At 35.1% G+C, this 13382-nt stretch overlaps 1 protein-coding gene across 1 annotated transcript in view; it reads right to left on the bottom strand.

Annotated features, from left to right (window-relative positions):
* Positions 1-13382, bottom strand: part of CFAP47 (cilia and flagella associated protein 47) — a 259907-nt gene that overhangs the window by 229056 nt on the left and 17469 nt on the right. Inside the window, exons 15-21 of the mRNA XM_064710667.1 lie at positions 12917-13161; positions 11843-11973; positions 10609-10731; positions 9100-9231; positions 7778-7855; positions 7081-7225; positions 5439-5533 (exon numbers count right to left, since the gene is read on the bottom strand). Of these exons, the coding sequence (XP_064566737.1) occupies positions 5439-5533; positions 7081-7225; positions 7778-7855; positions 9100-9231; positions 10609-10731; positions 11843-11973; positions 12917-13161 (949 nt within the window). The remainder of the gene's footprint in view (positions 1-5438; positions 5534-7080; positions 7226-7777; positions 7856-9099; positions 9232-10608; positions 10732-11842; positions 11974-12916; positions 13162-13382) is intronic.

Here is a 13382-nt window from a genome sequence, read left to right as displayed (position 1 = left end):
AGAATTAAAAATTCATTTCAGTTATTAGGACTTCCCTTTGCAAGTAGAATCATTAGGTTTCTTTCTATAAATATTAAAAAAACTCTTGATGATTAATTTTTCATTTTTCAAACTCCAGAATAGAAAATTCCCTCTTTTGCAAGATTACATACTTTACAAAGTAATTAGAATACTTAAAAAAATAAATGTTTAGGCTATTACTGGACTTATCATTACTTTTTAGATAATTTATGAATACTTTTTAGCTACTTATCTATTGAGATATTTTCCTGAAGCTGCATTTAACTTCACACACCAGAGAACATGGGAAGGGCAGGAAGGAAGCAGCCTAGAGAGAGTTCGTTCACAAACATTCCTGTTTGTTAATATCATTATAAAAATAATTTTTCCTGTCCTGATGTACACTGATTATGCATGTAGGTTGGAAAGGAGGAATCATCAACAAAGTCAGAGTTTTAGAATCAAAATACTTCAAAAGCTTTAAAAAGGTGAGACAAAAGAGGCTTTTTGTTGTGTGTTCACATGGAACACCTCCAAAGCATGCCAGAAGAAGGAGGCTGGTCAGGCTGCCACCAGAAGTTAGCTCTTCAAATAAAAACAACATTCTTGGAAACTTTTATTCAGATGGCATCTGAAAAAACTTTCCAATTATTTTTTTCACTAGAATTCATAAACAAATAGAAGCTGTTGGTCATCAGGAATCTGTGAGATTATGAAATCTCTGCTACCAAAACTCATTTGAATTTATGAAATAGTTTTGATATGAACAGTTTAGTATCTCTGAGCTCAAAACTGGGGATCCAGCATGGCTGAATGGCTTCCTGCCTTGGCCCTAAATATCTGGTATAGGACAAGAAATAAAAGGGGGAAAAGCCACCCCATCAAATATTACAAATAAAACAGTATTTTACATAAAATTCATGGATCAAAAATAAACTGAAGCACAGCTGTCAGGTGGCAATCTGAGAGTAGAAAAAAAGCATTCTTATTTTCAAAAAACACTTTCAAAGCAGTTACTTAATCTCTATCTTTTCTAAGTATTCCAAGGTAATAGTACATCTTAGAAAGAATAAAATCTATTTCTCTAATTACTATTCTAATAGAGCATGTATTCTCAAGGTTGAATAAAAATTTTGCTAATTTAGAAATCATATAGCTTGTTTAGCACAAAGAATATGTGACATCTCTCTAAAATTACAGAGTTTCCTTTCACAGTACAACTTCCAAGAGAATTTCACATAAATCAGTAAGCTAATTTAGTACTTAGGATTACATTAAAACACCTGTAAAAGATAATAATACTCTTGTATTTATCATATAATACCATGCAGATTGTTCAAGTATCTTGAAGCATTTGTGAAAAGGCTGACCTTAAATTTTCTTTATTTGTAGCTCTAATACACAAATTCAGCAGGGATACAAGGAGACAAAATGCAATGTACATTAAAAAAAAAATCAGTTTGATTCAAATTTAAACCTAACTGCAAAGCCAAGGGTTTATATCCTGCAATTGAATCCAATAGACACTCCCAGCCTTTCCTCAAATTTAAATGAGCTTTTCCTTAAGATATACTGAAATCTTTAATTCCCCCTGTTTTATATCACAGAAAAGCAGCTTCCACAATGAATAATGGAACTGCTGTTCAAAGCCATCATTCAAAGCACTGCAATAAAATTAAATCTTTCCTTTGTTTATGGTCAGAGGTGATGCAGCAACAATACCCTGTAATTCCACAGCTGCAGATTTTCCATAGAATTCACTTCTTACATGACAAATCTGTTCCTTCATTAGAAAAAGGAAAAAAAAGTCATTTAACTGGACAAAAACCCCACCAAAACACCTGTCACCTCCCTACAACAAGCTTATGCAATAAGCTCTGACAGGTGTGACTTGTTCTATTTATCTCAATCAAAGGCACTCCAAGGCTTCATTATTACCCAGCTGTGTATTTTGTCCTTTTTCCAAGATGCTGGAATTGGTTATTTTCCAGCAGGTTTTAAAAAATATTTAAAAAACCCTCATTTTGAATCACTACACTCCTGCACTTTGGTTTGCATGCTTTCCCCAGCAGACCCTGGAGGACCTCTGTGAGCAGGGGACAAACACAGACAGACAGACAGACATAGATAATATAGATACAGATATAGATTATAAAGATATAGATGATGTCAATACTGCTTTCATTGACAGCTCTGACTTCCACAGCCACCAAACACCAAATACTAAGGTTAAACTCTCTGCAGTGAGGTGCAGAGCCCTGTCACCCCCAACACCCTCAAAGACACAGGAATAACAGCAAGGCACAGCCACACTGTGTCTGAGCAACATCCCAGCCTTATCCATAATGCATGGACTCCATTTTCTCACTTGGAACACTGAAGGAAATGCCTCAACATTTTTTAAGGTTTATTTTTTAAGCATGCCAAGACACTCCATCTCTAAGAGCGCCTTTTGATGTCCCATGTATTAATACATATTATATTTTAGTGAGAGCTGTAGCAGCTCTTCAGAGTTCCTATACATGTACTACATTTGTTGATCTGAAGGGTTTTTTAGCAGAATTCAAGACTGCATTCAAGATTAAATTACTTGCAACCTTACATTAATAATTCAGGTAACTTTAATAAATTTTTAAGTATATTAAAACAATTTCAAGGGTTTTTTTATGTTTTTAGCAGTGCTCCTGAATTATTTCAACTATTCCTTAGCTCTATTATCCACTTTGTTAAAGAAAACATCAGTATAGTGGGGGTTTGTTGGTTTGCAGGGTAGTGTTGTCAGTAATGACCACAACAGCAGGAAGTTCTAGTAAAACCAGAAGGCAGATAGAAAAGAATGTGACCTGATGGGATACAGAAGGTTTGCAGCAGCTGGGAGGTAAGCTGGGGAAGAGCAGTTATCAAAAAAACTGAGATGAGATCAGAAACAGCTGTTGCAGTGCACAGAGGCAGGAAATAGCACTTGCAACTGTGAAACCTGAATAGAAGAGCTCGACACACAGAGATTAGAGATTAGGGGTTTTATTCAAAAGTGGAAAATCAGGAAAGAAATGGGGATAAAATAGAAACTAATGGTTTAAGAAACAGTAACCACTGAGAGTTTCTGATCACAGTAAGAGATACTGGTACCTCAACCGCTTTTTTAACAGAACTATGTCTTTAATTAGTATTGTGCATTGCAGGAGTTAAATGAAAGGAAAGCTACAGCATCCTGGGGGCTACATATACTTCCAGATGCTGCCTGTAGTCATGTGCCACCCTGGGTAACTCCATTTTACATCAGTCAGTGCTCAGGGGCCAGCTGTGATGGTGCTGCAGCAGCTCAGAGGTGCTCACCAAGGGCAAAGGGAGACACAAGGACTCTGAGCACACCAGGAGAAGGGAAACTGAAGTAAAAACATGTAATTAAAGCAGCACTTATTAGTTGGCTATGAGGGGCCCAGGGAAAATTTCCTTTTTGTAGTTTTTATTTCCTTATTTCTGTTATTTTTGTTTGCCTTTTGTTCCAAAAAAAATGGAAGTTATTTAGGTTTGCCAAAAAATTATTCTTAAGACTTGAAAAACACTTAGACCCAGAGTTTGAAAAATGAAAAATAAAATCTGTAATCAATAGGTGCAATAATATACAGCCTTTTTTTGTTTGTTCTGTTTTTAGGGGTTGTTTGTTTGGTTGGGGTTTTTTTAGCAAGAACAGTCACAAAACTGATCCCATCAAACATAAAAATTGTTTTTTCCAAATTTATACCACAACTAAAGCAGACTTCCAACTGGCATAACCTTATCTTCACTTAAGCCAATGTACACCAGGACAAATGACAGTTGGACATGGCTCATCAATAATGAACAGCAATCCTGAACATCATGCTCAGGAACAAGCTAAATTAAACATAGAGAGCAATTTACTGTTTCAGCATTCTTCAGAAATATTACTTTACAGCAGTGTCAGTAGCAACACTTCTACTTTTATTCTATCCTGCAACTTAACAAGGAAAGGAAATAGAGCTGAAATGTCAGAATGGGAAACAGAGTTTTTCTCTTTTCCATTGATTTCTTTTGGACTTTCTTTCCAAGTGGAATTGTCCCACTTCTTTCTTTAAACATGGCATCCCACAAGGGAAAAGTGTGCAGCTGAAGTGCTATCAGCCCTGATTAGAATAACTATTTTACTTGCTTTATTAATAAAAATATTCCTATTGGGATGGTAAGTCTCTGCTCTTAATTCTTGTTTAGCTTATGGCCTGCAATGCCATACACATAGATTATCCCAAGAGTATTATCTACTCCTGTATTCCCATTACTTGCCCTTCATACTCAAAGGAAAATACCAGCATTTTCCTTTGCTGAGTTTCTCCAGTTTGATTATAGGTCACTCATGATATTCTGTAGGTACCATTTTGCAAACAATTACATACTTTCCTGACACTTAAAAACATATGACAAGTATTTATTTTCCCTTAATTCAGGGTCTGCCGTACTACAGAAGGAATTTTTTTATAAATCTATTGACTCATATTCTGTCAGGAAAAATTATTTCAGGGTAGTGTATGGGCCATAAACTCAAGGCAATAGCTTCCATGTGCATACAGAAGAAAATCAAAACATTATCAGACACAGCCTGTAATATACAAATATTATTTGAATGATGCTTTGAACAAAAGAATTCCATTTTACACTGCTGGGAAGGCAGGAGTGGGAGGTGGGTGGTGGTGGAAAAAGAATACTCCTGACCCTTTCAAGATGCATAATATCTGTTACTCATTTTTAAGGTAAAAGTGCAAATAATGCAATGGATTTATATGCTGTAGAAGTGATCCCCAGCTGCTTGTTCTGAAGCTGGTTTATGATATCATACAAAAAGTTTTTGCAGTTCATCGTTCTCCAAATATGTGGAAACCCCAAACCTCCAATTTCCAAAGCATTTTTCTATGGGGTTGGATTTAAAATTCACTTGAGTACTCTCTATTGACAGTTACTGCCAATAAAATGCTAATTTTCAGATGTAAAAGTAACTTATAGTCTCATATCTTCAATTTTTTACACTCAAATAGCTCAACCAGAAAGCAGCTTTTCCAATCTTTATGACACATAAAACTTATGTACATTTGCAGTTTCTTGGGTCATCTGGGAATACAGGCAAGAACAGCTGCTAAAGAAGGTGGCTGCTAGTTTGTTGAATGATTTCATGAATGTGTGGCATGACATTTCAGGGTTAGCTTACACCATTTTTAATCCACTGAGGAAGTGTTTTTTCTTTGTGTATGCAAACACTTAAAGTTATAAAAAGGTTATTTAAGAACTTGTTTTCTTAAGAATTGCATTACTAATATAAAACTATTGCACAGACTAAAATGTTCATCTAAAATCTCTATTCTCCCACCACAGAAATTTCACAGAGCATGATTTTAATTAACTGAATCCCCACCATTCTGTAAACCTACCTTTTTTGGTGTGAAGGCCAGGAAGCATTGCAAAGATGACTCTTCCTTTAAGTAAACTGTATAGAGATAAGGCTTTGAACGAGAACGGTCAATTGCTGCCAAACAAAATTCAGAATCAAATTACAGATGTTACTGCATGAAATACCAACTTTATAATAGCTGCAGGATTTCAAAGGGATTTCCAGTGTCAAGTATCTACATATTTGCATTTTTCACAAAGTTACAATAGAATGTAGTATCTCTCATAAGGATTCTGAAAGTATTTCTGGGCAGTATTAATTACCAGCAATTTTCATGGAAGTTATTCATTTGGGAAAACACAATATTTCAGGAAAAAAAAAGAAAACATTTGCCTTTACCTTTGAATACAAGTGTTAATCTAAAATACTTAATTACATAATAAACTAATACCAGAGGGATAGAAATAGTTGGCTGAAATGGGTTTGGTTTTTTCTTTTCTAATTACTTATAGGCATAATCTACATTTCCAATAAGGCTTGCTTCCTTTTTCAGACTTCCATGTTCAATTTTAAGGCACTGGCAGAAGCACAGGTTTCCAGCAAAGGTAATATTCCTCCAAGATCAGTATCCACCATGGAACACCAGGAGTATTCATCCAGTATCCACCATCTGAGTACTGAATCTGACTGGATGTCACAGGAGTGGTTTCAAGCACAAACTCTGATCCAGAGATCATGTGCAATGAGTCTGATCCCATGCTGGCTGCTTGCCTGCTGTAAAAAGCCTTACAATTCTTTTGGAAGTTAAGATGACTGACCAGGAGCCCTCACCTTCTCTTCCCTTTTAAGTGCACCACATGGTAAGAAAACACCTCTAATTTTGGAAGATCTTTTTTTGCATCATCCACAAATGCATCATTCAACATAAGACACAACTAAATTTTATAATACTGTCTTGCAAAAGAATGAGTTTTAACTTCCTGAGTTTGCAGCTTTGCTTGTAAGGTCTCTTGTCTCTGTAAAATTCTCTTGTGAATAATGATGGAAACATCCAAGGAGATGCCATGACTGAAGTAGGAAAACCATGAGCAACAATGTGCAGGATAAAAATCTGCACTTGTTCTACCAAACAAAAAAGAATTCAATTCTACTCCTGCCCCAATAACTTCCTGAGCTGAGCATTCATGCAGGACAGAGGCCCTAACATTAACCTCCAGACACCCTGTCCCTTTGGGAAAAAGAAAAAACCCTTCTACTGGTGATGAAATGATCAAAGGGTAAATATTGTCCAAAAAGCAGGTATGATTCCATGAATAGGAAATTAATACAATTGTTTGGCTTTATTTGTTTGGGTTTCTTAATACTTTATTTTAACTGGTGAGAGTTAATTAATTAATTAAATAATTTTTTTTATTATACCTTACCAACTCTGGGGAGCAAAAATTGCAGAAAAATGATCTACAGGCAACCTGACATTTTGCAAAATTTTTTTTGTCAAATTTCATCTTATAGGCAAACCAAAATGTCTCCTCTTAATTTATATTAAGCAACACTTCTAAAATAATTGCTTTAGGTTTTCTTATATCAGAAAATTTGGCTACTAGAAATGGTCTGACAGATTTTCTCTGAGCATTATTCATTCCTATATGTAATGAAAATTCTGCTATAGCAAAAGCAAATACCTGAATTGTCTTCAGCATACAATTTAAAATCCTTATGGTCAATAAAATCAAACTGCACTTTTGTACAAGATTGTCCTTTGTTCTGCAGCAAAAATGGAATTGATTTTGTAGAGCCAACATAAACACCTTGATATTCAAATATTCCCTGTAAGTTTAAAGAAGAAAAATGGGTAAAAGCACTGTGAAGTCAAGTTTATAACTGAATAGAATGTGAAAAAATATAATTGTGCAAGATTCACAATTTATAACACAATAACAGTGTTAGTTAATCAATAGTCTCACATAACTCTTATCTTTAAAATCTTTCCAGGACACAAACTAGAAGAGTTTAGAACATAATATCAAGTCCAGTTACACCATCAGAAGTTTTATTCATTCAGTAAACAGATCAGTGACTTACTTTTCCCTTTATTGCATTTTTTGCTATAACCACCTTAAGAAATACTCTCCCTTTTAACATACTTATTCCAGATTGCCAAATTCAAAAACCAAAGCTGTCAGCTATCATTTAGTGTAATTGTTATATGTAAATTTGGGTTTTAATATCTCTTCCTAAGTTCAACTCTTTCATCATGTTCTTGGGATGTTAGTTTAGGAAGAAATGAAAAATATGAAGTAGAGAGGAGCCACTTTGACATCTAGATAATGCAAAATACTTAAACAGTCTTACCAATTGCTACAATTTCTTCACACTTACCACATCAATGCCTATTTCAGTGATCTCTGAAAATCCACTGATCCTAAGTGTGAGTTCTGCTGCATTCCTCACTGCTACCTAAGTGAAGGGATAACACTGGGACTGTGGAAAAGTCATCTTAACATAAAAACCTCACCAAACCTCTCATAATCACATGAAAAAAAATTTAACAAAAAAAACCAACCCAACCCTACCCCACAGATCAGAGTGGAGAGAGTCACTATAAATTGCACTGAAAATAACTCTGCCCTTATAATATAATGCATTTTTGCTGCAGAAATATTAAGAGATGATAGAGTAAATGCCTTCATTTTCTAGAACATATATATATATATATGTATATACATTCCAGTGACATGTGGCTTCAAATCATGCCTTTGTGGCATATCACATCTAGGAAAGATATAGCTATATAGATACAGTTGTTAATTAAAAATCCAGAACCAAAAAAAAAAAAAAAAAAAAAAGAAAATAAGAAACATAAAAAACACAACCCAAAGTTTTAAGAAAGACCAGTCTTCCCCAATTCTGCAGACAAAAATAATATCACAGGAGGTTGTGTCAGTAGAATGAGTATTTTTTTTCAACAGGAAAAATCTGTCTTCAGCAGCTGTGAGGATTGGAATGTGTATCACAACACACATTGCTTAACAGAGGTGCTGGTACAAGGTACACACTGTTGTTCTGGGGAATATTAAATCTGTTGTAAAAATGGAAAAAAAAAAATGAATACTAGATTTAACAAGCATAATATAGGCAGCCCCAGAAGATGGTGAATCCAGGATCAGTGAGAAATGGTAGCAAAATTGCGGCCCTTGATAGCATCTTTCTTTCCCAATTCCACTTATCTAGGGAAGAAGGCATGCAGAAAACAAAATATGTTACATGTTTTTTGCACATCTACAATAAAAGTAAAGCCACTAGTAGAGCCATCTCTGAGAAAACCACAAAAAGAAGTCAAGAAATTAAAAACATTTGAGTATTCCAATCCTGCCTCTATATAGATTACAGAAACTGCAGATATGTCTACATTATCTCATAAAGAACAATCACCCATTACTTCCAACAGCTTGTCAGTGGCATAATATGAATTAGCTGAAACTGAGAGGATGCTTTGATACTTCTGAGCAGGACTGAGAAAAAAAAGAAAACCAAAAAACCAAAACCAGAAGAAGTTACAGCAGTAATGATCCGCTGCAAGAAAACCTTATTCGTAAAAAGCATTAGGACACTGGAAATAAAATCCAAAAGATCCATGAACATATACCCATGAACACACAGGATAACACTCAAAAGCCAAAGCTCTTCCCATTTTGAAATACCTCCACTTTTCTATCAAAACTCATGTGTGCCTTTGGAGTGAAAGAGATTTTTAAATCAACAAAGCCTCCCACAGGAATCACTCCTTCAGAGGGTGTGATTTTCATTCCAGGCAGTGGGTTGGAGTCAAGAACCTTCACAAACACAAACAAGAAACATACACAAAAAAGGTGTTTGCATTCATTTGGTTTGGTTGTTGTTGTTTTATTTATACCAATGTATCTATCATAAAGCTTTTATATTCTTACAAGGAGAACCTTCATAGCATAGAATGCTAACTTGGACATAGAAGTTTGGGAGAAAATGCAAGCAAACAAAGTAACAGATTTCTTAACATAAATGTCAGTTTATACTATAAAAAATAATTCTTTCCACCAACTGGAAACTTGGAGTTCTGAGTTTTGGGTTGTTTTCACTAAGTTATCAAAATTAAGATTTGCTACCTAGCAAGTCTTCCAAATATTTTACTAAATATTTTTTTCAGTGACAAATAAATTCACCACTTCTTTTCTGACATTCACAGGACACAGAACCCCAATTCTGTATAGCTCAGTGATAATATTAGAAGTAAATACTCAGTTTACCCACAGTTAGAAAAGACACAAAGGAATTTCTTCTCTTCTAATACACTCCTAACAGGTAGATTTTTGAAGCATAGCTACACAAGTGATAGTGACCAGGATCAACCAGCTATGTCTTGGCTTAAGAGTAATTCTGGAAGCTAAAAAGGCTGGGTATGTTTGATTGTGTTACTGGCTGTGCTGATTTTATTCTTTCAGGCCCAGCCTCCAAAACTATGGTACTACTTGTTATTTAATGCTCAGCTGATAAAAGAGAAATCTGGTACAAATCAAAATAAATTAAACATGTTTCTCAGTACTGTAATAATGCAGTAACAAAAGCTCTAAGGATTTTAATGAAAATTATTTTCCTTCACTAAACGCAGCAATTATTCTGTGACCAGCAAAACTAAGTGAGGTTAGGTTTCCTACTAATTGGTGTATTATGTCTTTACCCACTCTGGCATCCATCTAATCCCTTCTTCAATTCTTTGCAGAGCCCCTCTTGCCCGTGGATGTTGGTTTAACAGTCACCCCATGAGCTGTGGCTGCTCTGGGTCCCTGCATGCCCTGACTGGCCAGCAAGGGTGGGATGAGCAGCCAGTTTGCTCTGTCTCTCAACGCAGGAAAACATCCAATAAATGCTTTTCCATAGGGTACCCCAGTATGGGGCTCTGCACTCACCCCTGGCTCTCAGGAAACTGCCACAATCATTTAGGCCATCACCACTTTGCTTGTCTTTTGTCCCATCTACCCATCAGTGCAAATTTGACAGAAGAACAAAATTCCTATTTACATCAATCTTGTTTCTCCAGAAAATGTCACAAAAACCTTAATAGGTTCATATTCAATAACTGAAAACACAAAAATCATAACATGATCTGGTAAAATTAACTCCCTTCTGCTCCTCAACCCAAGGAATTAAATGTGCTAGAAATAATTTTTTCTCACCTGGAAGTATGCATGCTGGTATCCTGTGTTTAGAATAGTGGCAGTCTTACAAGTAGTGAAACCAATTGGACTGTGAGCCAAGGAGACACTTTGAGCCACAAACTGAACTCTAGTGGTACCAAACTGTTAAAAAAAAAAAAAAAAAAAAGGAGACAGATAAAACAAGCAAACCATGTAACATATTCCTAGGTACAAATAAATAATTCAGCCTATTTTTTTTATCACATAATAAGCTAATATAGTTGTGCAAACACATAAATTGGAAGTATTCAAATAGGAAAATACAGCTTAAGTGTGAGAGAAGTTTTACTTAATGTATTAAACTTATATATATTCAAATTGAACAGACTCAACTCTACAGATATTTCTGGACTAATTTCAAGACCAATAAAAATATTTTAATTTAACAGCACAAACTTCATTAACTCCAAATGTGTGATCAGGACCAGATATTTCAGAGATATTAATAGCAGTAGAATTTTAAATATTCTAATTTACACACATCCTGGTTTACACATGGCAAACTTCCAAGATGTCAAAAGAAAAGGAAGAAAAGAAAAATAGCTACTGAGGAAAAACAACCAAAAACTAAAATGGGCTCATCAAAAGAAAGGGAAAAGTTTTCTTGGCTCCCAGTAAAAGTTCTAGAATATGTAGCCAGTAGTAGAGTGGAAAAAAAAAAAGAAAAACTCTTTCTTCTTCATACTCCCTGGTATGCAATGTAAGAGAACAAATAACTAACCAAAGCTGAATGTCACTGTTTAGAAGACTACCCAGAACATTGCTTCTCAAATATCATCTTCAAATAACAACACAAAATTAAATTAGGAGTCTGTTGTTACCTTGAAACTCTGAAAAATACCTTCCTACACACACCTAGATTTTTACTCCTCTAATAAAAAATATATATATTAAAAAACTGCTGTATCACCTCTCAGCATTTGTTTAGTTATACTAGGAAAGCAAAATAACTAGACATAATCTATAAGGACCACCAAGCTGTGATGCCAAAGGTAGAATATCATCAAAAGCAAAGAAAAGGTAAATTGTCTTTGCCTTGCCTTTTCCATCATGTCTTTGGAGCATACTCTTTAGTTAAACATGTTAAGTAAAAGCTATATGAAATTAAAATAGTCTAATAAAAAATAGATTATAATAGAGATATTTTAAGGTATTACTTGTTTAAAGAAATCCACACATTTTTCTTCTCTAAAGCTGTCCCATGAATTGTTACCTTTACAGAACATTTCAAGTTAACTGAATTTCCTTTGCGCACACTCAAGGTGAATTGTCCTGTTTCTGGAGTGCTGAACCCTGGATGCCAAACAACTTCACACTCCACTTCACTATAGGGCTCCACAAACCCTAAATATATTACATAATTTAGATGTTATAGCACACACATGGACAACTGTCAAATTACATTGCAGAATTAGAAATAAAATAGGCACATAAAAGTGAAATGACCTTCCATTACTGAATGTAAGCATGCATCTCTTAGGTGTTGAATAGTCTGATGAATTAAGTAAAATTAGGTCTTGGATTCTCATTAGCATTACATAATCTATTTATTAGTAATCTGCAGTAAAACACTCAAAGTTTACTGGTATTTTTAGCCATTAATTACTCTAATATTCAAGACTGAAAAGAAAAATAAAAGAACAGACTATCTTTCTTGCAGAATAGCAACTTGGGGAAAGACCATATGCACTTTTTTGCTTGCAACTGAGTCTGAATTTGTATTAGCAGAAATATCTTTTCTCAAGAATCAGAGCACACTAATTCCAATACAGTTGGCAGTTTGTTCTATAATAATGGAGCTCCAACATATCCCTGCAAAATATTATTTTTCAAAGAGAAGAAGGTAAAAGCTATACGCACATCTAACAGATACGGATGCATGATGTAAATACAGACTAATTCCAGACTGAATGCCATTTATGTTACTCCGACTTCATCAACTTTTTAGCAGCTTCATTCAGTGCTTTTGGAAAATTTCCTATCCTGATGAGATGTATGATGCTGCTGCCCCACTCTTGAAATGTCAGCAATCTGTGCTGAGAAAAATGTTTACACAAGCACTGCCGGCTGGGCGTGGAGGCAGGGAGCTGGACTGAGCGTGCATTCAGGGCAGGGTTTACACAGAGAATGCTGCTGTGGTGCTGAGCTGTGACCTGATACTGCTTTTGGGACACACTGATATTGACAGAAATCTAAAAATATCGTTTGTAGCATCAGCTAAATGTTAGTCTTATTTAATACTGTTGACACATAAGATACATACACACACTGTATTTGCATAGCATACCTCTGGCTGGCTGTATGGTAAATGCAGATTTTGTATCTTCATCTACAGGTTTCCAAATAAAGCCAGCAGGTTGGTTTCTGGGATTGCATACCCTCACAGTTCTTCTAAACTCTGTCCCTGCTAGGCAGCCAGAAACAGGACTCAAAATCACTTCTCTTCTAGACAGCTGAAGTTCAATAGGCTTTGCATGTGCAATTACCAGCACATGTCCAATGTGTTTGTTGTTTATTTTGTAACTGAAAGAGCTGTAACACAAAAATATTTATCTCTCAATATTTTTATGCATTTGCTCTGTTACATTCAGAGTAAAATTTACCTGAAATATAACCACTAGCAAGAAAATACTTAGCAATTGAGTGTGGACACAAGACTGACAAGAGAAAAGTTTGCAGCTGTTTTGCATACTACTTAAATCATGCCAGAAGTGAAGATCATCCTAAAGGATGATCAGTCTCACACAGTCATT

The sequence above is a fragment of the Zonotrichia leucophrys genome, chromosome 1 (assembly GCF_028769735.1).
Source record: "Zonotrichia leucophrys gambelii isolate GWCS_2022_RI chromosome 1, RI_Zleu_2.0, whole genome shotgun sequence".
NCBI lineage: Eukaryota > Metazoa > Chordata > Aves > Passeriformes > Passerellidae > Zonotrichia > Zonotrichia leucophrys.
Note: the sequence above shows the minus strand (reverse complement) of the source record. Positions and strands in the feature narration are given on the sequence as shown.